General features: G+C 38.7%; 2 protein-coding genes across 4 annotated transcripts in view; both read left to right on the top strand.

The window, feature by feature from the left end:
- LOC143860205 (serine/threonine protein phosphatase 2A regulatory subunit B''beta-like) overlaps positions 1–15,463 on the top strand; it is a 33,380-nt gene extending 17,917 nt beyond the window's left edge. The window contains exons 5-13 of the mRNA XM_077370769.1: positions 1,131–1,236; positions 1,427–1,517; positions 10,304–10,445; positions 11,273–11,420; positions 11,536–11,645; positions 13,158–13,314; positions 13,412–13,537; positions 13,622–13,774; positions 14,968–15,463. Of these exons, the coding sequence (XP_077226884.1) occupies positions 1,131–1,236; positions 1,427–1,517; positions 10,304–10,445; positions 11,273–11,420; positions 11,536–11,645; positions 13,158–13,314; positions 13,412–13,537; positions 13,622–13,762 (1,021 nt within the window). The 3' untranslated portion in view covers positions 13,763–13,774; positions 14,968–15,463. The remainder of the gene's footprint in view (positions 1–1,130; positions 1,237–1,426; positions 1,518–10,303; positions 10,446–11,272; positions 11,421–11,535; positions 11,646–13,157; positions 13,315–13,411; positions 13,538–13,621; positions 13,775–14,967) is intronic.
- Positions 15,464–19,053: 3,590 nt separating this feature from the next.
- On the top strand, positions 19,054–23,652 carry LOC143861123 (ENTH domain-containing protein C794.11c-like). 3 transcript variants are annotated; one of them, XM_077372045.1, is made up of 4 exons: positions 19,058–20,260; positions 20,836–20,958; positions 21,963–22,124; positions 22,868–23,652. In XM_077372045.1, exons 1-4 carry the CDS (start codon positions 20,154–20,156, stop codon positions 23,406–23,408), a joined length of 933 nt encoding a protein of 310 aa, XP_077228160.1. In that variant the 5' UTR covers positions 19,058–20,153; the 3' UTR covers positions 23,409–23,652. The 3 variants fall into 3 exon arrangements, with proteins under 3 accessions (XP_077228161.1, XP_077228160.1, XP_077228162.1); XM_077372047.1 differs by lacking the exon at positions 19,058–20,260 and adding an exon at positions 20,687–20,752; XM_077372046.1 differs by lacking the exon at positions 20,836–20,958 and having other exon boundaries at positions 19,054–20,260.
- The last annotated feature ends 1,867 nt before the right edge of the window (positions 23,653–25,519 follow it).

Below are 25,519 nucleotides of genomic sequence, written 5' to 3'. Positions count from 1 at the left end.
ATGAAATTGAAATACCAAATAACGCCAACTCAACTCAACTAAGCCTTTGTCTCAAACTAGTTGGGGTCGGCTAATTAATCTTCTAGAAAATTTACATGAAGAAATAACGCCATTAAAAAAAAAAGTGAATGAAATACCAGATAACATTGACACCTTGTCTACCTTTAGTGATTCGGACTTGTATCAACTTAATGATGATGGTGACGGAATTGAAGAGGACATTTTCAAAAAAAGAAAAAGAAAAAGGAATTGAAGAGGAGTGGGCTGAATTCATGACTAAGATAACAGTTGAAGGGTCTGACTGTATACTTATTCAATGAATTGTAGTTGTTTCAAGGTTCTACACCTCAGTATTTGGTTCAATGGATACCGACAACTTAAGTTACATGGGCGAGCAAAGAAGAGCTACTAAAGATTGATGTGGAAGCCAAGAGCTGTTTGATGATCTGAACTCGCTGTTGAGTTCCTATCGGGAAAACCTACATATCGCTGAATTTATATCTTGAGCATGTGTTGATTTATTCAGTTATTCTGACTATTTGGACTTGTGGTGCATCATATTACTTCAGGGTTAGATGCAGCATCTTGTATAGTCAACTTTTTGCCAGTACGACTGAAATAAAGGCTGACCAAACTAAATGTCTGAAAGTTTATCGTGTGTTTAACCATTTAACTCTTTTCTGTGTTTCTTAAAATTTTAATGATGTTCTGGTCTGATCTCATTCGGAGGCTGATACCTATTATATTTCCTAATTTGCTTATGTCCTTCAAATCTTTTCACCAATCGTTACGTTGATGCTATTTTATAATATAATCAATCAGGGGACGAGTTCTTGAGTCTTGATATTATTTTGTTTTTCTTAAAAGTTGCATGTTAGTATCTTATGGGAAGAGCTATTTGACTCCTTAGCTATTGAAATTCCTTTAATTCCAATATGCATTCTGTCTGTCTTATTGGAGACATTAGGGGCAGTAGACATTGTTTTCCATTGATGAAATATGAAAAGGTGCATGAGACACCAAAAAATTGTTTGTAACTCTTCTTTCTTTGAAGAAATTTGACATTTGTCTTCTTTGAATTTCTCTTAATGATGATTATCAGTAGTTTGATTTCTCAAATGTTGTTGTAGGGATGCCTTTGTGAATTATTGGGTAAATAACAACATGTTGACAATGGACATAGCTACCCAAATATTTTCAATATTAAAGCAACCCGATCGCAGGTACCTTACCCAGGTCTGTGCTCTACTTCTACAGAACTCTTGATGCTTGTATTCCATTCTTTTTGCATATGATCCACCTGGCTCTGGCTTGGTGGTTAAGCTAGTGTAAGACAAGGAGATGCCAAGATAGAAAGTGTAGATTCTAGACATGTTGCTTGTTCCGTATCTCTTCTCATATTCAATTCTATTCAACTTGGATACAGGAAGACTTTAAACCCGTTCTTCGAGAACTTTTGGCATCTCATCCGGGGCTGGAGTTCTTACAGAGCACACCTGAGTTTCAGGAGAGATATGGTGCGTTTTTAATCAGTTTTGGTACTTTGGTATTTCTTTTTATAGTCATGTCTTGCTTGACGAATCTCTGCCTGCATTTTTGGTTTATAGGAGCGTTGTTGGCATTGCTACATTCATATTCCATGCTACTTTTTTCTATTATTTGATCCATTTAATCAGTATGTCCAATAACTATATGTTTCACCTCTTTTCCCCCCCCCCTTTTTTTATTGAACAAAGAAAATGACTGCCTGTGAGCCTGGTTGGTTTTGTGAATATCTGTATGTGTCATTGCTTTTTCATGCTACTTTTTTTCCTCTTTTCTTTTACCTTTTTTATTGAACAAAGAAAAAGACTGCCTTCGAGCCTGGTTGGTTTTTGTGAATATCTGTATATGTCACTGTTTAAAAACTCCCCGATTCAAATGTCGAGTCGCCTGAGTTGACTCTTTCTTACCTTGGCCTAGTTGTCATCCAAGTCCGATTTCCCTACCAAGTCAATCGGAAGTCCTTAGACTTGCCCAAGTTAATGTATAATTGACGTCGTCAGTCGTTGACTCGCATGTGTAAACTCTTTTACCATGGTCGAGTTCTCATCTGAGTCCGAGTTTTGGAACACTATTATGTGTACATAAAAGGACCCGACATTTCCCAAGGAACGGGCTCTTCAATGAGAGATGTAAATTTTATTACTTTTGAGGATCTGAAGATGGAAGGGTTAGAGGGGGGTTGGAGGTTGTGAATGATGATGGTCTGTTTTAATCTTCCTATGGATTGCATTTATAAATAAAGGAGAGCAAATAGAAAATCAGATCTTACAGGTAGTAATTTGAATCAGGTCTGAGAGTAGCCAACTGATTTGATGCAGCTCCTAACACATAAAACCTTTCATTAGCTTGCGACCAAAGAGATCCTCTTTTCCACTTCTTTTTTACTTTTATAACACACAAAACCTTTGAACATCCTGTGACCAAAGGGATTGTCTTCAGAGAGAAGTGGAAGAGGGATTTATTAGTTCCATTTCAGAAAACAAAACCGAGTGGGCAAGTCACAAGTAGGATGTTTTTTCAATATGTGGATGGCCTGGTGCTTTTTGCGTTTCCATTTTTGTGTCACTGAGCTAGATAAGCTCTCTATGAATGTGGCTTGTTAGTTCAAAGATTGAGGAACACTATCGTTATTAGCTAGTTGCAGGGTGGCCTCTTGGCTATTTGGGACAGGTACTCAAGTTCACCTTTGTAAAATGGTGGTCTTGGAGCCTAAGTTGGGAATTATGGGGACTCTTTGGTGGGAGGGTATTACTCTGCCAAGGTGCTTTGGTTTGGCTAGATTATTCAACTTCTTTGTTCATGATCGGCGGGAAGGAGTCCAAAACTTCATTTTCAATATTGTATGTAAATTCATTGTTCTAGCCTCAAGCTCCCAAACAATGCTGTTGTGTCTGAACTTACACTTGCATACATCTATCAAAGGGATTAATTCAACCTGGGTCTCTGGAGTAATTCACCTGGGTCTCTGTGGATAACCTTGGTCCGGCTGGTATCCGGGGAATATGGATGGTGGTTGTTGTTTGGGGAGTTTAATGGCTTTATTGTGCTGTCATTTTATTTTCTGACCTATCATGCAGCCTCTAATGAGGAAGAAATTCGAGCCCTTCACATGCACATGCATATTTTCTATAGTGATCTGAATGCATGGCTGATCGGGGAGTGGGACACGTCCACTCTGGTTGAAAAGTTGATTGTTGTAATCCTTAAAGGATGTAGGAGTTCAATTTTTCCTTTTATTATGCTCCTAGAGTGCTAAAGACTTGGTGGATGGATTGTCCAAGTTTGGTGTTTATAGAAATCCATACTTGTAGTGAAATTTCTACATATGTTATTGTTGAGAGAGGTAGAGAAAAGAGAGAAAGTAAAGGGTGAGAGAAAAGATTGAGTTAGGGTTCTCCCCTCACTCATGTAATATAAATAATAAAGAGTGAAGTACAAAGACAAGTATGCCCTTGGGCATTACAATAAAGAGCTAAAGACCTGTTAACACTCCCCCTCAAGCTGGAATGTAGATATCTAACATTCCTAGCTTGTTACAATTATCAACTAACTTAGCTCTACTTAGAGGCATCGTGGACATGTCTGCTAATTGATCTGTAGATCTGGTAAACACAGGAGATATGTAGCCTCACTGAATCAAATCTCTAATGAAATGACAATCCACTTCAATATGTTTGGTCCTCTCATGGAAGACTGGATTCGTGGCAATGTAAATGGCGGATTTGTTGTCACAATATAACTGAGCTGGAGAAGAAGAAGAAGGAGGAAATCCAATCTCTGAAAGTGAGGAACATAGCTACATGAGTTCGCCACTCGTATGAGACATAGCTCTATATTCTGTCTCGGCACTGGATTTAGACACGACATCTTGTTTCTTACTTCTCCATGAAACAAGATTACCTCCAATAAAGGTGCAATATCCTGTAGTAGACCGCCTATCAGCCGGAGATCCTGCCCAGTCTGCATCAGTGTATCCTTCAATTCTCTGGTGCCTATGCCTCTGAAATAACAACCCTTTACCTGGCGAACTCTTCAGATATCTCAATATCTGAAGTACAACAACCCAGTGTGAAGTGCGAGGTGAGCTCATATGCTGGCTAACAGCGCTAACTGCAAAGGTAATATCTGGACGTGTAACGGTAAGATAAATGAGCTTACCAACTAAGCGTCTGTATCGCCCTGGATCTTCTAACATGACTCCCTCCTCAGGGAGTAATTTCATATTCTGGTCCATAGGAGTTGAGGCAGGCTTGACTCCCAAACAACCTGTCTCATCAAGAAGATCCAGAACATACTTCCTCCGTGAGAGGTAGATACCCCTAGTCGAATAGGCAACCTCAATGCCCAGGAAATACCGAAGACGACCCACATCCTTAGTACAGAACTCTGTCTGAAGGAAGGATTTGAGCCTCTGAATGCCACCTGTATCGCTACCAGTGATAATGATATCATCGACATATACTATCATCAGAACACAACCAGCCTGAGACTGAAAACTGAAGACGGAGTGATCAATTGCGCACTGCTTCATGCCAAAGCGAATAAGTGTAGCACTGAACTTCCCAAACCAGGCTCTCGGAGATTGTTTGAGACCATAAATGGATTTCCTCTAACGGCAAACAAGAGAAGATCTCTCCCCCTAAGCAACATATCCAGGAGGTTGCTCTATATAGACCTCTTCCTCTAAATCACCATGAAGAAAGGCATTCTTTACATCCAACTGATGAAGATGCCAGCCATGATTCACAGCAATGGATAGCAGGACACGGACAGAAGGAATTTTCGCAACTGGTGAAAAAGTCTCGCCATAATCAATCCCATTTGTTTGCGTGTACCCTTTGGCAACAAGTCGAGCCTTAAGGCGCTCAACTGTGCCATCAGGAAGGTGCTTGACTGCATAAACCCAACGACAACCAACGGGGCGAGCACCATATGGTATAGGGACCAAATCCCATGTCTGATTAGCCTGAAGGGCCTGCATCTCAAGATCCATAGCCGCCCACCAGCCTTGATGATCAAGTGCCTCCTGTAGAGTCTTAGGTAGAGAAATAGAGGACAAAGACGAAACAAAACTGTGAAATACAGGGGTGAGAAAGTCATAAGACACAAAGAGGAAATGGGATGAGCAGTACTGCGAGACCGAGTGCGAGAGGCAATGAGAGAGTCAGAATGTACCTCAGAAGTGGGGATCTCCGGCTGAGATGATGATGGCTCGGGCGGGGGTGAATGAGCAGCAGATTTGGCCCGACACTGATACTGCTTCAATGGTGGAGGTAGAGGGGCTGCACAAGGCGCTGACGTTGGCATAACAGTAGAATCAACTGTAGGGGAGGAACTGGACACCGGAGGTGTAGAAACAGGGATGGGATCAGGAAGAACCGGAAGAGGAAGAACAGGAGTATCCGAGGAATCCTCCTGAAGTGTAGAGGGGGAGGGATCCAACGAGATGGACGGACTAAAAAATGACTAAGTCTCAAAGAATGTAACTTCCGCGAGACAAAGGGTCGTCGCAGGCGAGGGCTGTAGCAACGATAACCCTTTTGGGTCCGAGAGTAACCCTAGAAAGATACACCGTTTGGCTCGAGGATCCAACTTATCTAATCCTGACCCAAGAACGTGGACAAAACAGAGACAGCAAAAAACTCGAGGTGTAAGAGGGAAAGGGTCAGAGGTAGGACGGAGAATTGAGAACGGAGAGGTGCCACCAAGGACCGAAGAGGGAAGCCTATTCGCCAGATAGCATGCTGTGAGGACAGCATTGGTCCAATAGGTCTTACGGACCCGCATCTGAAAGAGTAGTGTCCGGGCCCCATCTAACAAGGAGCGAAGCTTCCTCTCAGCCACTCCATTCTGCTGAGAGGTATGAGAACATGAGGACTGATGAAGAATGCCTCGCGAAGAGAGGAATTCCTGAAAACCATTTGAGTAAAAGAAATATTCCTTTGCATTGTCAGTGCGAAGACATTGGATAACACATGAGAATTGATTACTAACTTTAGCATAGAAATCACGAAACACAGTAAAAACTTCAGAACGATCTTTTATTAAATAAGTCCATGTCATACGTGAATAGTCATCAATAAAGACCACAAAATAGTGAAACCCAAATAAAGAGGTAGTCCTCGCAGGACCCCATACATTAGAATGAGCAAGAGCAAAAGGGTGTGAAGCCCGACTAACAGTCCTAGAGGGAAATGGCACACGATGATGCTTCCCAAGTTCACAGGCCTCACACTGAAAAGACCTAACAGATGAAGAAGAAACAAAGGGAATCCTGCGGAAACGCTCCATAGATGGGTGACCTAGACGGCAGTGCCATTGGTATGCATTGACCGAGCCATGTAGAATCGGATGGGACGGAGTGCAGTCGAGACGATAAGGCCATTCACCTCACGGCCCGAGCCAATCGTCCTCCCAGTCGAGAGATCCTGAAAAAAGACAATATGAAGGAAAAAATGAGATAGAACAATGAAGATGCTTTGTTAATTGACTAACAGAAAGTAAACTGAAAGGTGACTTGGGGACACAGAGCACAGATGATAATGTAATGCTTGGTGAAGGGGAACAACTGCCAACACCACTGATAGGAGAGGTACTCCCATCAGCAAGAGTATTAGAACGTGAAACAACATGATGAAAATCATGTAAGGATGACTGGGTACCTGTCATGTGATGAGATGCTCCCGAATCTATAATACAGGAGCTAGAACTAAAGAGGAACGAAGCAGGAGAACTACCTGGCTGAACAAGACCAGCAGTAGGAGGGCGGCTGGCAGATCTGAAACGTTGTAGCTCATCATAGTTGGCACGAGAGACGACCATCTGATCGGTCGGAGTAGCCAGTGGTGTCTGTGAGGGGCTGTTAATAGGAGCAGGCGAATCTGAAAGGGCAAGATGTGCAGTACGGCCCTGACGAGGATCTGGAGTGTGACACAGCTCAGGATGGAGATCAAAGCATGTCTCGTGATAGTGACCCTCACGCCTACAATGAGTACATTAGGGCCGAGCTCGACCTCCACGGCCACCCTCTCGGCCGTCGCCACGTTCGCCTCGGCTAGTATCGCGACCACGACCGCGACCAAAAGTGCCTCCTCCTCGGGAAGGGCGGTCAGCGGCTCCATAAGCAGCAGTAGTCGAGACATCCACAGGAGTTGGAACAGTAATGCCAAGTGCACACTGCTGAGCTCGTAAAAATACCTCCTGAAGAGTGGGTACAGTACCAGACTCAAGGATGTGCTGTCGAAGATGAGTGAATTCTGGTCCAAGACCCTCAAGGAAATGAACAACACGGAGCTGATCCCGCTGTCTGGTTGCCGTGGTAAGATCAGTGGTGAGAGGCATAAGAGCATCCAGCTGCTGGCAATAGGAGTCAAACTGTCTGTAGTAATCATGGACTGTAGAATCACTGCGTGTGACCCATCCAGCGCGAGTAAGTATCGCAGAGACGGGCGACATTCCCCTCACCAGAATATAATGCCGCAGTGTGCTCCCATACCTTTTTGGCAGTAGGGAGACCCATCATGGTGCTAGCAATGGCAGGGGTCATACTCTGCCATAGAAGTGTACGAACAAGGGCATCATCTACATCCCAATCATCAAAGGTAAGGTCAGCCTCAGGAGGGGGATCACGACGAATAATAGAAATCTTTCCTCGGGCCTTCGGATATGTCTCCACAGCAATCTTCCAAGTCAAATAGTTGGATCCATCAAGACGGGAAGTGGTAATCGGTGGGAATGACGCATCCACCGAAGACAAAGACGACGCAGCTTGACGCGGTTGGGAACTAGTAGCCATAGCCGGAGTACGAATAGTAGGGTCCTCAATACTAGGGGTATCTTCCATAAGAGATCGGGAAGAAGACTGAAGAGGACCAACAACGAGCAAGTAGAGACAAGGATGAAGACTATAAGCAAGCAAATAGACCGCGGCTTCGTGAGGACAACATATACATAAGGGAGGCATGAGACAGCCTCACGACATAAAGACAAAGTTGAGACAACTCCGAGCCACAAACATCGCAATTATGTAAGTACAAATCCAGAACAACACCATGAAGATAGTGATCAAGCCGAACAAGAAAATCTAGGGCATAGCTATGACCCAAAAGAGGAAGAAGAGATTATGATGGATCAGATTAGGGCAAGGAAGAGTTGGAAAATAGGGTACTGTAGCAGGAACGGTAGCGATGTAATGTAGCGATTTACTGTAGCAGTATTGTAGCGGGTACTGTAGCAAAGAATGGAGGGGTTATGGTTAGGGTTAGGGATGGAGAAGATGGAGGTGGAGGTTAAGGTTAGCGTTAGAAAAGAAAAGAAAAAGAAAAGAAAAAAAAATGGCCCCAGGCATCCATGCCCTAGAGCTCTGATACCATGTTGAGAGAGCTAGAGAAAAGAGAGAAAAGATTGAGTTAGGGTTCCCCCCCTCACTCATGTAATATAAATAATAAAGAGTGAAGTACAAAGACAAGTATGCCCTTGGGCATTACAATAAAGACCTAATGACCTGTTAACAGTTATAATGGGATAGCATGGGGTGTCATGCTTGTGCCCCCAAATCATTTAAAACCCTATAAAATCATTTATTCACCTATGCAATACTATAGTACTATTAAGGGGAGTGATATATTTGCCCATTTTTCTTCCCCAGGCCACGCCCTTTCAGTGTGTTTATGTCTACTCTTTTTACACTACAAGGGGGGGTGACCTGGGGAAAGATAAAGGGGCAAATATATCATTTTCCTACAATTAATAGCAAGTAAATTTCTCAACCTCTATCTACATAAAATTAATCTTGAGCCCGCATGAGCCTCTCTTTTTAATAAGGCAGTTTTTCACTAGGATTTATACTTGGGCCCATGTGTGCAACATGTACATGATCAGGTCCTTCCATTTGCATCATCTTAGGTCCTAGATCAATAAGGATTGATTTTTGTAGGCACATATTGTAAGTGTGAGATTTCCATTCGGCATGGAAACAGAACCATGTGGGCCATCTCAAGGTTTACACTAGATTAATAATACTGATGTCAATTAAGATCGTCGTCAGGGCAAAATTTGTAGTCAATACAAGTTATGCATGGGCTCCATTATAAAATAGTCATTTAGTGCATAATTACTTTTTCATGCATCGTATTTGTTTATCCCATATGCCATTTTTCTTGTACGGAAACGGCCTCTTTGCAAAGCAGGGGTAAAGCTGCGTACATCTAGCCCTCCCCAGATCCGCAATGGCGGGAGCCTCGTCCACTGCACTGCCCTTTTATATGCCATTTTTCTTGTACATATATACTATAATGCATATTTGTATGTAGGGATTTGCTAGGGTCCATCGCAAAAGGCATTTCGCAGCTCGTCTGTCGCATGTCAGACCAGCCACCTCGTGAATGGAGACAACAGCTTTTGTCTCTATTCATGAGGTGGGTGGTCTCACATGCGACAGACCACCCGCGAAATGCATTTTGCGATGGACGCTAGCAATTCCCTTTGTATGTATTCCTATTCATTCACAAAAGCATAAGATATCTAACAGATGAGCTGGAGATATTGAAAAGTTATGTATATAATTAAAAGTACTTCAAAACTGCATAATTTTTTTTCATGAATTGTATTTGTGTATTGCACATGCCTTTTTCTTGTACATATATAATGCGTATTTGTATGTATTCCTATTCATTCACAAAAGCATTAGGTATTGAAAAGATAAGTTGGAGATATCGATAAGTTATGTATATAATTAAAAGTACTTGAAAACTGCATAATATAAATATGCTTAGAATGAGATAAATGAAGGTTTTAACTTGATAACTTTCTTGACATGTATCTGATACGTCCAACATTGGGTGTCACTTAACAGTAGCATTTTGAGGGTGGCTTTGTGATATAAGTTAATTGTCTAACTTCTTGGCATCTTCAATTTTGTTGGTTTTTTTTGCCAAGTTGTATGAGTTTCAACTGTCAACTGTTTTCCAAATAAGTACTGATATATATTACGAGAAACTGAAATTGCGTGCATTGGAAAAATTTACTAAGGCATGTTAAAGACCGAAACTTGCTAAATTACTGGATTGAGCACACTTGTTTTCGTAATGAAATGCATAGAATTTTTTTTTAATGCTTGTAATTTTCTCAACTTCACCATACCCCCTTTCAACATACTGGTTTGAAGGCCTCATGTAATCAAATCTGAGAATATGGTCATTATTTCTCAACACAGTAACCTTGCATTTTGCTGTCACTGATACATTGTAATTTGGACCAGCTGAAACTGTCATATACAGAATATTTTATTACATGAATAGATCTGGAAATGGCCATCTTACCCTTAGGGAGCTTAAAAGGGGAAATCTAATTGCTGCAATGCAACATGCGGATGAGGAGGAGGATATCAACAAAGTCTTGAGGTAGCTTTACTTGAATTGATCTGTAAATTATTTGTCTTATAAAAAATGTCATTATGTAGTTTTTAAGCCCTGCCCATCAGTGGTTCTGTATATTTCATATTTACTTGCTTACTATAAATTACCTAATTTCATAAAAAAGCTTCACACGGTTGTTGAGATTTGACATTTTATACTTGATGTTCTCCCACAAGGAAGACACATTATGGGGGACCGGTTATGTTATATTTCATATATTGTGGGAAGACACGTGGAAGTGGTTTTAACTTTTAAGAATGATTTTCATAACACAAGGAAGCACATGGGAACTGGTTCTGAAATCTTTAATGCCATGGCTCCTATGGATTAAAGATGATGCTACCAATTAGAAGATCTGCTGGTTTTGCATCTATCCATTATGATTGTCACCTATTGTGAGAGGAGGAATGCTAAATTCACAGGCACCCTTGCAAAAAAGGTAGTAAAGGGCGCCTCCATTGGTCACTTTTCATATGTGACAATTATGATCGTACTTTTCTGTGCCATCTTAATAGAAAGTGGCCAACGGAGGTGCCCTTCACCACCCCCCTCTTTTTTTTTTTCAAGTAACAGTTTTATTCCATGAAAAGGTAGTACAGGGAGAGTAGACAAGGGACAAGATGTCCCTGTGGTATACAATTGCAACCAATGTGTACTGAAATTAAAGATTTGCCTCGACAGAGTCGTTAATAACGACCTCTGTATCAGATCGATTTACTCCCTTTTTTGCGGGGGGGCTTTTGAATCTAGCATTCCTCTTGTGAAAGTTAAGCACATTCTTATTTAAAAAAATATTTTTTTACCCTATTCAGGTACTTTTCATACGAACACTTCTATGTGATATACTGCAAGTTCTGGGAGCTGGATACCGATCATGATTTCTTGATCGATAAAGAGAACCTTATTAGATATGGTAACCATGCTCTTACGTACAGGATTGTTGATAGAATCTTTTCACAGGTTTGTATTTACTCTATGCTGACTGAATAAGCCAACTTATGTTTTTGAGTAAATGAAATTCTTTCATACATATGACATTTGTTCCTGATCTTGTTACATTTTCATTGTATCATAGATTCCAAGAAAATTTACTAGCAAAGTTGAAGGAAAGATGGGTTATGAAGATTTTGTTTACTTCATGCTGTCAGAGGAGGATAAATCATCTGAACCTAGTCTTGAGTACTGGTATCTATTCACCCTATCTTCTAATTGTAAAAATACCAATTTTAAAAATAGCAATTTTAAAAATACATTAAATTCATGGTAAAACATATTGGATGATGGAGCTGCGCTTGGTTGTAGTCAGAACAAGTGCACGTGTAAAATGTATCTGATGCACAAATCATTGAAGAGAAATTTGTGGTTATTATTATGTATATTTTGTTTGGGAGGAATCCCTTTGAAGCTGATATGTAAGATTATATGAGGTCTCCTGGTTCTTCACTTGAACTTTCATCACATTGGTAAAATTAAGATTGAGCTTCACTTCTTTCACCTCTAGAAGAAGACTCATGCTTTCGGAAACTGTGTCGAAGATTTGCCCATGAAGAAGCTTCTCCTGTTAGTTTGCCCTTATTGTCTAAGAATACATCTTTTGGAAGGGATTTATGGGCTTACAGAAATATTTTTGTATCTACCATTAAAAAAAAAAGAAATATTTTTGTATTTACTTGAAGTATTTTTTGTTTATGTACTTGAATTCGTTCACTACTCTAATACAATATGAAGTGGATTCTCTATTAGAATTTGAATGGGTGTCGCTGTAACCCCCCCCCCCCCCCCCCCCCCCATATTTAGTGGTTAACATGGGACAAACTGAACCCAACACATGGTGCAAATTGTCGCGTCTTGAAAACCACTTTTCATATGTTTTGTTGTTACTGATGTAGTGATGTGATTTAGCCTGGGAAAAATTTGTTCAGTCGCGTCTTGAAAACCACTTTTCATATGTTTTGTTGTTACTGATATAGTGATGCGATTTAGCCTGGGAATAATTTGTTCAGTTAGTCATGGTTTGTTTTATTTGTATTTGGAGATTTATATTAGCGTTTAATTTAGATTTGGTTGGTCCTAGATGTGCAGGGTGTCTACATAAGCCCCTATGGTCTACTACCCTTACCAATTCTACCCGTGGCCCACCACCTAATACCCCAAATCCAAGCCCTCGCATGGCCCACCACTTAAACCAAAACTTGCTTAACAAAATCATATAACCCTATTGGCTACCTCCCATGGCCCACGACTTTACTCCTCAATGCACCTTTTAAAACCCTAACCCAACAATCACTTGCCCTAAGTTTTGAACGTGGAAAGAAGACCCCCTATCCCCCTTCTCATTTGCCGCCCCCCTCTCTCTTCCCTCCCTGCCTCCCTCTCCGTATCCTTTATTTCTAATCCCCTTTCTCTTCCCTCTCTTCTATCCCGGCTGTGACTGTAGCTCACACCCCTCCCCCCCCTTCTTTAATTCTCTCCCTCTTTCACCTTATGGCTGAGGGTGCACCATCTCTCTCTCTCTCTCTCTCTCTCTCTCTCTCTCCCCATATACCACGACTGTGCAACTTCCCCCTTGCTTCCTCGATCCCCTTTTTCTTGTGTATACAGTTTTAGTTGAGTTTCGCCGTGGACCTCTCCAAGTTCCAATTTTATTTGTACAAGATTAGCTGCAAGGCATTCATCTCATTAACTTGCATCTTTCAGGTTCAAATGTATAGATTTGGATGGAAATGGAGTACTCACTCCCAATGAAATGCAATTCTTTTATGAAGAGCAGTTGCATCGCATGGAATGCATGGCCCAGGAACCTGTGCTTTTTGAGGATATCTTATGCCAGATGGTTGACATGATTGGACCAAAGGTCACCTTGTTTCTGCTTTTTCTCTTCTAGATTTTTCTTTCTTGTATTCTGGCTACTGATAAGTTCATTACCCGTAACACTTCAAACTGGCCTGCAGAGAGAATCCCATTTTACACTACGCGACTTAAAAGGTTGCAAACTGTCAGGAAATGTTTTCAATATCCTCTTCAATCTGAATAAGTTCATTGGTTTTGAAACACGTGATCCATTTCTTATTCGTCAGGTAACTGCTTTTTTAATTTAATGCATACTATCTTATTAGTCATGAACATCTTATATATGATTTCAATTCCAATTATCTGAGCAGGAACGAGAAAATCCTACATTGACAGAGTGGGACCGCTTTGCTCATAGAGAATATATTAGGCTTTCCATGGAAGAAGATGGTGAAGATGCGTCCAATGGAAGTGCAGAAGTTTGGGATGAATCACTTGAAGCCCCCTTTTGAATCCAACCCCAGGTAAGCTAGATTTTCATCAGTGCTTTGCTGTTACTTTCTCAAACCGTTCTTGTGGTTCCTAAAATTGTGTGCTCTAAGTTGTCATACCACCCATTACTCAGTGCAGAAGTGAATGTAAATTATTATAATTTGACACCAGCTATTGTTTGTTATTTATTATTTGTTTTTTGTGGGATGGGGTGGGGGTTACCAGAAAGGATGATGTGACATAAAATTTGATCAGAAAACATTGAGTTATGCTTTGAACTTTGAAACCAGATCAAGACTTTCATCAGTGCTTTGCTGTTACTTTCTCAAACCGTTCTTGTGGTTCCTAAAATTTTGTGTGCTCTAAGTTGTCATACCACCCATTACTCAGTGCAGAAGTGAATGTAAATTATTATAATTTGACACCAGCTATTGTTTGTTATTTATTGTTTGTTTTTTGTGGGATGGGGTGGGGGTTACCAGAAAGGATGATGTGACATAAAATTTGATCAGAAAACATTGAGTTATGCTTTGAACTTTGAAACCAGATCAGGACTTTTGCTTGAATTTTCCTGCTATCTGTATTCCAGGCCTGAGACGTCAATGTGTTAACTTCTACTTGTATTAATGAATAAAAATTTAAAACCTCCGGGGATATGTTGAACACAGAGAAAAACTTTTCCTTCACAAATTTGATAAAAATGTGAGGGATACAGCACCTTTGTGGATGAGAGTTGGTACTTGGCAGCTCCCTTATTAGCTACTTATTTGTATATGTATACCGTTTTTGGGAAATGTGCAATTCTTCAAGACACTAGGTATTGTAGCTCTGATAGTAATTGATGTAGGACGGCCAAGAGGGGAATATTTTTAGGTATTAGGCTCATTTTAAGTCAACCAGGTTAGGGGACTGATTATGAGTTAAGGGGATATGTTAGGCAAATTTTAAAACAAGGGCAAGGGTAATAGTGGATTGTCTAAGGTATGTAATGTAACAGATCTGGACAGATGTGATAAATTTGGGTAAAGGATGTCAAATCTGAGATGGAGGCAAAACACTGGTTGTACTGTTGTAGGTACTAGTGACAGATTATAGGAGAGAGAGAGAGAGAGAGAGAGAGAGAGAGAGAGAGAGAGACCCTAACTTCAAGCGAGTATTTCTGCAAATGTTCTCCTTTACTTCAGAATTTTTTTTTGTTCTTAATTTTGTTGTTCTTTATTTTCAGCTGCCAACTAGAAAGCTTTAGGATGCTTGGTCCAGTTTGAGCATTGAAAGCGGTAACAATCATCACAACCTCCTCTGGAATGAAGTTTTCAACAAGATTTAATCCCATCAACAATAATTTCCAAGCTTTGACATGCAAAATCTGTGGCGCGTCTATTTTCTGGCGGGCAAGAGTCCTGATGCTGAAAGAGAGCGGCACATTAAAATGCTGATTTCCACCTACACAAGGAGGGCACTTGATGAAGTGTTTTTAATCATCCACCAGAACCCCAGGTAACATAATTTCAGAATATTAGACATTTTTTTAGAAAATTCAACAGCATCTCTGTTTTTTCTCCTCTTGCTTCTTTTCTGGCGATTCATGGAAATGCAGAAGGGTGTGTTTATCTTTAGCTTTTACCAGCTCGGGTGGTTTGTCTGTCTTGTCTGTGAGTGTCTACGCACTTACATGTTATTTTCTTATTGGATTTAATGATGAAAGGAAAAATTGTTAATCACATGTATTTTGTTCCATTTTCTTCTTTAATTGCATATGTTTTTACAGCTATCAAAATGTTGCAAGTATCTCTTCAAATGCCCAGTTTTGCATTTTTATAAGTACTTGCTTGAATTGATATTAAATATTATATCAGTGGCTGCCCATTTGATCCGCATTAGCCGAAGCGTCTGAGATATTCAATTTAAACACTCCATATTTTAGGCCCTGTTCATTTAAGATTATGACAACCGATTGTTAGTGCCAATCCGATTATCCGACTCAATATTACATTTAAATTTGAGTCCAATAATCGGTTTGGCACTCACAATCGGTAGTCATAATCTTAAACAAACAGGGCCTTAATGTTCAGTGACCAAACCTCGGTTCAACCAATGCATTGCAATTGCACCTGTTCACATATTGAATTTTGTCTGGTTTTTCTCTCCTTTGTGATAGACTGATCTGATTTTTGTTCGGACTGGAGTCATTTTGTTATACGGAATCCGTAGATGCATAAATCTTGAGATCATATCAGGATACTGTAGTTCTCTGTTAATGGAACTGTAGTTCTTTGTTCATGGATCTGTATTTGGATTTTGAACAATACTTGAAAGAATGTCTCCACAGGATGAATTTCCCATTTGGGATTTCGGGATATCTAGTGGTGAAATTTGTTTGTTCTTCTGCTGATCCAATGTTGCTTCTAGTAACTAGGGTCTCTGCCAATCGTCTACACGAATAAAATTTAAGATAATTTTAAAATTTATTCTGAAAATATGAATTTTATACCTATACCAATGCTTTTAGAGGTAAGGCATGATTAACCCACATGAATTTTCTAATTTTAAAAATTATGATAATAATAAAATTAAGAAAAAGTGCAAAAAAGTAATATAAATTAGCTTAAAGTGATAGATTTTGTTTCTGTTAAGGGGTTGCAGAGTAATCGTGGAAGATGACTTTCTCTAAAGCTAGTCCAAAAAAGCCACTGTTCTGCTATTTTTCATGAATTTTCTGTTACAAGGTTCTTTTGATTCACGAAATAGCCTTTATATATGGCCATCTCAACTTAATTATGAGATGAAGTTAGAAAAATAAGTTAAATATAAACAAATGGGATGAACTTTGGTCCTTTACGTTTCAACGCAGACATGATTAGAGGGCTTATGTTTGAGACTACCTTGCATTGGCACTTACCCGTTTTAAAACACTGATCCATACATGCTTGTCTGTGTGTGTTGCTATCTTGGACTGAGCGCAAAGTAATAAGATTTAGATTTGCGAGGTTCGGTAGTGTGCCTACGACTACAGGAGAAGAGTTTCACTATTTTGGTTTTAGGGTTACAAAACTCTCTAGAAGTGTTGTCCGCTATATCCCGGCGAGCTGCCCGTACGGCTCAACCCATGTGTGCGTCACACATATTAGTCCGTCCGGTCAGAAAGCATTTGCACACATCGATTGTTTACTTCATATGCTCTAACGTTGGCCCTGTTTGGATTGCAGAAATTCTATGTTTCCCATTGCTTGATTGTACCTGAAAAAAAATTGACTTGAACAGCCACAGATCAAGTTTTATTTACGGGACCTGTAATTTATAAAGATATCCCTAAAATTTATCATTTCCCTCTAAAAAATGGAAATAAAAAAATGTTTTTCTTGCAATCCAAACAGGATTAGTGTAAATAACAAGAGCAGCATCAGTGTGCAGAAATCGCTTCATTTATCAATGATTATTACCCTTCGATTTGCGTAGTTTTCATTACAATGACCTGCTAAAATGAGGGTCACACATCGAATCTATGATTTGGCACAGACTAGTCTACAAAGGGCCCAATAAATGGATGGTTTATTTTTGGAGGGTCACATCGAATCTATGTTTTGGCACACACTAATCTACGAAGGGCCCAATAAATGGATGGTTTAGATAACCCATTCATGTGGGCTCCTCTGTCCTTTCTGGGCTGTGCAAGTGCTTAAAAGACTCTATTAAAACAAGGCGATTTGATAGGGAATTTTGCGGTAATCCATTTCACAGCTGACTTTTGCATGAGAGAACGGCCACACAGGCTCAGTTTTTAGCAGATTTTGTGTTGGTCATTTTATTCTCTCCTACAAAAATCAGCCTTGGTATGGCCTCCAGAGAAATTGCCTAGCAAATCCCTAAAACAAGTGCAGGAATCACTTCCCTTTCCAAAAAGCTATCTCCACCCAATAAGTGAAGTTTTTTAGTGGTGAGGGTACTTGATGTATTGGATTGAAAGAAAAATATCTCGGATGGAAAATAATTTCTTGGGAATTTTTTTTTTCCTTCCTCGAATTAGAGGGAAATGATGTGATTATGGTTAATTTAGAGATATATCATCATAAATTGAAGGTTCCTTAAAACACAAAATGAATTTGGCTGGTTCAAGTTACCTTTTTCATGTGTAAAAATAGAAGGAAATCGTAGAAATATTTTTCCTCTCCTAACTTTACCAGACAATTCCTGCAATCCAAACAGTGCCTAGGTTCAAATTTGGGTTCAGGGTGTTTTCAACTTTGATACAAATTTAGTTTTGTTTTGGGCGGGCTTATGTTCACAACTTTGATCTACTCTAGCTCCATCAGTAGTTACAATTGGGCTGTCATTGACAAACAGGGGTGCCTATATAATTTCCAAAAATCAAATCCGAGGGAAGATCCTAACCCTTTGACTGGTAGAGGTTTCTATATAATGTGTTGTTCCTCTACTACGGGCTAGAGCGGAGGGTTAGGATCCTCCTATGTAGATGATTTTTGAGGCATGGCCTATTTACTTTAAATCCCAACAAATCAATGGTTTGGATTATCCTCTAGAGTAGGCCCCACTATTTTTAAAATACGTACATGTATCAACTTACATTGTGCAAATGCTAATAATTGTTTTTTTGCAGCAGATTAAATACAACCATTGCTCTAATAATTAATATTCTTGGTGGTTGCATTTTATATAAGATATTAGAGGTAATAATTATGACATGGGTGTGCGACACTTCTTTCGTCCAATTCTTTGTCCTTAATTCCTTATCTTGTCTATATTTATGGTGCACTAAAACTCGGCAACTTATCGTCACTACTAGGTGAGAGTGGTGGTGTTGTCCTGGTTGCATTTGCCATCGGTTCCCCAACCCCACCCACATCAACAAATTTCAGTAAAGAGATTGAAGAATATTTTCTAAGTGCCTACTACAATATATTATGGGCAGTGATAAATCGACTCCCCAATATCTTAAATCGACTCCCTGTGAGCCTTTCTCTCTCCTCTGAGTTAGTGAGAGAAAGTGGAGTGAGAAAGACACATGGGGAGTCGATTTAAGAAATTTGGGACTCGATTTATCACTCCCCTATATTCTTTGTACAACACTTTCGTTAACTTGTATGTACGTTAAACAATGTTTGTATTTTTTTTAAAAGTACTCTCTTTTTAGGGCAATTGTGTACAAGTTTCTCAATTATTCCAACCATCCCTGTAAATATATATGGCAGTGATCATATCAAAACAAAGAAGTGAGTATATCTTTGCCTATACACTCTTCTTTACAATCCCCTGATCTCATTAGGATTGTTCCCCTGGTGTGAATTTTTGGGCCGCTGGATGTCCGATTTAAGGGTCTTCAGATGGATCAATCAAAGATTGGATATCCAATTTTGGATGTCTGAGATTGCCTGGTTGGTGCAAATTAGGGCCATAGCTAGTCCCTGATAGGCCCCACAGAGACCAGGGAAATGATATATTCACCCCCTGTTTTTACTTGGAACAGCCCCTCTAGTATTTATGAGTCATGTGACTACTCTCGCCTGGTTTGACAGCTTCAGACATTGTAGTTTCTAAATGGCGCCTTTAATTTCTCAAAATCCGACACTTGGGTCTTCTGAAATCCTCAATTTGTTAGTCTTCTCCAACGTAAGAATAGGGTACGAGTTTGATAATAAAATGATGAAAAAATCAGCACCCACTTGTCTAAATCTACATTTTCAGTGTTTCAGGCCTAAAGCATGTCAACATCCGAGCAAATTACTGAGTTCTGTTATTCTTTATCATGAAATCTTTGAATCATTCCACCCTGTTGTTTTTCTGACAGAAAATCATGCCTACCCATTAAAATTCTATGTTGTTTAGATCGGAATAATGGTTATTTCAGATAAAGTTCCCGGGGGATTCATGTTTTTTTTTAATAGGGAAATTAGGGTTTTGATCTGTTTGTGCAAGTGGGTTTTGGTTATTTTTTGATCGAGAATGGGATTCTTGTTTTTTTAATTTCTGGGAAAGAAAGGCAGGGTTTCAATTTGGTTTTTCACTGTTCAATGAAAGTTAGGGTTTTCTATCTGGTAGGGTGCTCCTTGCTTTTGAGGGAAATTAGGGCTATGGGTATTGTTGATCCTGATGAGAATTAGGGTTTGAAGAAAATTAGGGTCTTTTTGGAGAAGATTGGTGTTTCCTTTTTGTATTTTCTCATGTTCTTCAGATAATTTTTCTTTTACTTGATACAAATTGGAGGTTATGAAAAATAAGAATAAGATGTCTTGTTTCTAACATTAGTTTTTCAGTGCTTTCTTGTTGAAAACAAGTTTTGCTTTGCATTTTATTTCTCATTTTATACTTTAATCTAGGGTTTTTGGATTGGGTGAGTTCTGATTAAATTTCTTGAAGTAGTGGGAAGGCATACAAAATTAGGTTTGAATTGGAGCAATGGGGAGCTTGTTTTTGAGTGAAATGAAGAAGAAAGCATCTTCCTTCCTCCAAGAGAAGTACAAATCTGCTAGGCTTGTCTTGACTGATGTAACTCAAGCAGAATTGTAAGTTGTTTAATTCTAAAAGAATAGACTCAAATTCTTTCAAAGGAAATGATATCCCCACTCCTTTGTTTTGATAATAGCACTATCAAGTAAAATGACATTTTTTACTTTCTCCCAGTTGATATTATAAATTTTCCAAATGCAAGCTTAATTTTACTGTTAGACTTTCTTCTCAAATCAAGAAGAAAAGGAAAGTAAAGAAATAGGAATCTGTTTTCCTCTGGTTCTACTTTTTTTTTACTTGCATCCAAACAGACCCTCAAGGAATTTTCTATGGGAAGTGATACATTTCCCATCTTTTCTTACCCAGTCCACCCCCCTTTATTTATGTGACTATGCCTACTCTTTTTACATTAGAAGGGTTGGCTCATGGGAAGAAAAGGGGGGCAAATGAATCATTTCCCTTTTGCTAATTTGCCCTCTTAGGTGATAGGTAAAAGAGACTGGATTTACCCCCATGAGAAGCTCAAGTCACCTCAGGGGTGAAAATTAGTAAGGCCCATTTTATAACTACTGTCTCTTCCTTTTGTCAATCTGTTCATAACTAATTATTTTCCATCTTTTATTATGAAAAGGTTGACAGAGGAAGCTACAAGCAATGAGGCATCTGGTCTTGATGCGAAAACAATGACTAGAATATCTGAAGCCTCCTTTGACATTGACGATTATTGGAGAATTGTGGATGTTCTCCACAGGAGGTAATGCTAATCAGATTTAGAGGGATGATATCTGCAGTCCCTTGTTTTCATAATGACACTCTTCACTTTATTAACCACTATTTTAATTTGGTTGTTGATAATCATAGTTACCACTTACCATAAGCTTCATAGTTTGAAGTTAAATTTTTCTTGCTTCCCAAATTTGGGGAAGGCGCGCTTCCTACAAGCTTCCATATAATTAAGAGTGCACTTTTTGTTTAGGTAATTATTTTCTCGTAAAAGAGTTTTTTCCTTTTTTGATAATATGAAAAGAGTGTATTTAAAAGTTAAAAATACATCTTAATTTCCAAATAAATCTTATGTGAATCTTTTCTTCAAAAACTAAATATTAAATCTACATGAATAAAATATGTAAAAATCCCTCAGACTTGTAATGTGAATCAGTTGTGAAGTCTGATTTATTTCTTGTAACACTAAACTACATTAATCCTTCCTCCAAACCTACTATAACCCTTATCTCTTTCCCTACATTTCTTGTTACTTCTTCTTGTCTTTCCATATAGCTTCCAACATGTTTCGCCTTTGTTTTCCATTCGAAAATTTTCTTCCCTCATTTCCTCTTTTATAAATTATTCACTTCCCGCTTCTTCTTCTTCCCATATCGCTTCTCGCACTCGCTTTCCGCTCTGGCAGCTATGACTATCATATCTTTTAATCAACTAATTTGAGAGGTAAGATGAAGAAAGGAGTTTCATTTTTAAATCAAGTGTAAATATCATTTCCTAAAACTTTTTAACATAAGAGATTGATTGGTGTTGTGATTTATTTATTATTTGAATAACCTAAATGACAACTAGACTCCATTGTTTTGATAATGACACTATTTGTATTTTGCATATTTCTACTTAGCCATTGCAGGCCATTATAATTCCAAGAAAGTATCACCAGGCAATTAGAAAGGAGTGCAGATATCGATTGCTTTGAACAATGAATTTTTTAAATTAATTTTGGTAAACTTTGTTTAACCATCTATGTTAGTGCAGATTAGAAAGTATTAATTGGAAAGAGTGGAGGAAATCGTACAAAGCGCTCGTATTGCTGGATTTCTTACTGACTCATGGCCCTGAAACTGTTCCCGAAGAATTCTATTGTGATGTTGGTGTCATTGAACAGCTAGGAAAATTCAAGCACATAGATGAGCGCGGGTAATTTATCCATTTCTTTTCTTTCATCGACTAAGATAACTACAAAATTTATATTTAATGTAATTAAAGTTCTCTATCATTGGGTTTGAGTATGGCTGCACCATTGAGATCATAGGTTTGATCCATACTTTATATTTACAAAAATTCTCCAAATAATTGAAAGTTTCTTGAAAAAAATATATCCTTAGTTTTCTATTCTCTGTTTTGAATTTAAAAAATTCCCAAATAATTAAAAAGTCCTCGCATTTTTCGAATTCAAGGCAAATTTTCTGAATTAAAATTGAATTTCATCAACAATTTGTTAGTATCTTATACACTATTTGTAAATCTCATGAAAAATTAAAATTATTAAAAAAACATTAATGGAAGCTGAATTTACATCCTTATCTAGCAGAATCATGCACTTAACTATCCTTGCATGCTTTTTGTTGTATCTTATTTAAAAATAAATCTCCTAGATAGTGAGCATAAAAGTGTTGTAAATAGAAATACACGTGGTTTTTTCCCAATTTTTCCAAAAATCTTTAAAACATTTCCTGAACTTTTCGAAAATTCGAATTATTTCCAAATTCGAACTTCGTAACTATGGTTTGATGATCCTAACTTCACCTGTGTAGTCATTAGAGAAAAGGAGTTCACTACGGGGAAATGACAGATAAAAGCTAGTGGAAATATCATTTTCCTTCATATGAACGTGGCAAAACCTTTCCAGTATTTTATTCAATTTTCACCCTCTATTTCAGGTTTGATTGGGGTGCTGCCATGAAAAAGAAATCAGAAAGAATACTACAACTGCTCGAGGAAGGAGAGCTACTCAAAGAAGCACGTTCTACAGCTCTTAAAGTCTCCAAGGAGATACAAGGCTTTGGCAATCTCCTCATTTCTCCATCATCTTCCTCTAGAACTTCAAGAACTTCGTCTTTTGGCTCCCATTCTAGTTATAGCACTACAACTAATGATATTGATGAACTCCATAGTCATGATCAGAAACTGCAACACAAGGAATTCAATGAGAACTCTGGGGAAACGTCTCCAAACAAGTTAAATACTTACTTCGAAGCCGACAAAAATGTCAGAGGATCACACCTATGGGACAATCCTATTCAGGAGAAGGGCTCACTCCTTGATCTTGAAGAAGAAGAAGAAGAGGAGAAAGAAGATAGTGACGGTGGAATTACTAATCCAGTGAAACAAGATCAAGAGAAAGTCAGCTTTCGGAGTTTTTCGAATGTCGGGAGGCTGATGAAGAAGAAGATGGATCGGCAACTCTCGTTGGGGTTTTAATGAGCTCAGATGAAAATGTTAAGATTTAAGGAAGGTTTTATATTTTCTTGGTTGATGATCAAGTGTAAACATGTTCTCCCGTGCATGTGTCTGTGATGTATATACGTAGTGGTACAAGCAAGAATGCTTAAAAACTTGATTTGACTCGAATCGAAAATAGGCCGAGTCGATCACATCGAACGAGTAACCTGTGGCTTCATAAAAGCTCAAGCATCTTTCGGTTCAACTTGTGTTACTAGTGAGCCGAATCGGGTGAGTTGTAGTATAATGTCGTATCTAGTAAGGCAGCTTGGTTCTTGTAAGCTATGCTACCCCTATTCTATTTAGTATCTCTTGTTGGGTATATAATATAACCCATGTATGTTCTAATATAAGCCCAATAAGATAATAGACTGTTGTAGTGGGCTTACATGGGCTAGAGTCTATTAAGCAGTCATTAACCTTAATGTATCTCTATATATAGGGGCTGGAGGCAACAAACTAGGTATTCCAAACTAGATACCTTGAGTGTAATGCTTTAAGCAACCTTGCTGAACAATCCTGAACCAGTGTAAGAAGAGTTTGAACAACTACTTACACACATTAGCTACTATTGACAGTGTTGCAACCACTATTCATACCATATCAACCACTAATTACACAGTTTTAACCACTAATCCAACAATCATCAACCACTATTAAAGTAGATGAAATCTAATCCAATGACAAATGGAATCAAATCCAATGAACAACATTTGAACTACTTACACACATTAACCACTATTGATACCCTATAAACCACTAATTACACATTTTTAACTACTGTTCTCCTCAACCACTATTAAAGTAAATGAAATCCAATCCAATGACACAATATGAACTAGAGGAATCCAATCCAATTAACAACAATTGAACAATCATGAACCAGTGTTAGAAGAGTTTTAACAACTACTTACACATTAACCACTATTGACAGCTACATAGTGTTTAAACAACTATTGACAGCAACATAGAGTTTGAACAACTACATAGTGTTTCATAACCACTTACCAAGGGTTTAGCTCAACCCACCGGATTAAGCTCAACCACTATACAAAAATAAATAAAAAATAGAGAGAGACAGAGATATATGGAGAAAGAGAGAGAGAGAGAGAGAGTACCCACCGGCTTAAAGGTAAAAGATAGAAGAAGAGAGAGAGTACTCACCGGACTAAAAAATGAACAACTACACAACAATCTTTTATCCCCTCTAATGGGAGGATGTAAAAGGAAAAAATGGGAAAGAAGATAGGTGAAAATGACACGAGAGAAGGAAAATGGTTAAAAAAAATCTACTTTTTACTTACTGATGTTTGTCAGTGGGAATGGGCGGGAGGGGTAATTCGGTCCTCATAAAAAGGTGAACATTGAAAAGCACTCTTTTTGGTTGTTTTCAAAATCCGACTGCTTTTTCAATATTAGTGCCAAAAATGGCTTTTTGTTATTTTCCGTTTAAAATATTAATTGTTTAGTGTTATATTCCTTGATTTAAAATATTAATTTGACTATAATAATCGTTTAGCAGCTGTCAAAAGCTATTACAAACTCCCAAGAAGCTCTCAGCGACCAGTTGAGTATAAATAAGAGAGGGGTTGTATATATCAAAAAAGAGTTATATCCCTCTCTTCATAAATGACACTACGAGGCACATTTTATGCTGATTCATGTATGAACAGCTGCAAAAAAAAAATTAAAACATGAGGGGAAAGTAGATAATAAGACAGAAGTTGGAATTGCCTTCACTACTCACACTGCCTAAAAAAAAATTAAATACTGTATTGTTTTTGGATAACTGATATATTTGCCCCTTTGTTTTACTAGGAGCATCCCTATTCCCTTTGTTAATTTGTTTTACTATTTTACACTCAAGGGGTAAGTGATATATCATTTTCCTTTTTCCTCGGTACTTTCAATGTGGTTTGGGACTGACGTGTGAGGGAGACTAACTCAGTTTTTAGGAACCTCCATCTTCTTCTTCGCGAGTTAAGGCATAGAGGGGTTTTCTGAGCGCAACTGGGCGGCGAAAAGACATATACAATGGAGGGGTTAGAGGGTTTTTCTGAGCGCAATAGGGAGGCGAAAAGACAGATACA

This window comes from Tasmannia lanceolata, unplaced genomic scaffold (assembly GCF_043159265.1).
Source record: "Tasmannia lanceolata isolate RefF3 unplaced genomic scaffold, GAP_Taslan_0.1 ptg000037l, whole genome shotgun sequence".
Lineage (NCBI taxonomy): Eukaryota > Viridiplantae > Streptophyta > Magnoliopsida > Canellales > Winteraceae > Tasmannia > Tasmannia lanceolata.
This window is presented reverse-complemented; position numbering and strand designations above follow the sequence as displayed.

Bases quoted from the DNA above. Each gene is read 5' to 3' on its own strand.
- LOC143861123 (XM_077372045.1), top strand. From the start codon at position 20,154: ATGGGGAGCTTGTTTTTGAGTGAAATGAAGAAGAAAGCATCTTCCTTC. The intron at 20,261-20,835 runs GTAAGTTGTTTA...TATTATGAAAAG, and splicing joins GATGTAACTCAAGCAGAATT to GTTGACAGAGGAAGCTACAA. The intron at 22,125-22,867 runs GTAATTTATCCA...CCTCTATTTCAG, and splicing joins AAGCACATAGATGAGCGCGG to GTTTGATTGGGGTGCTGCCA.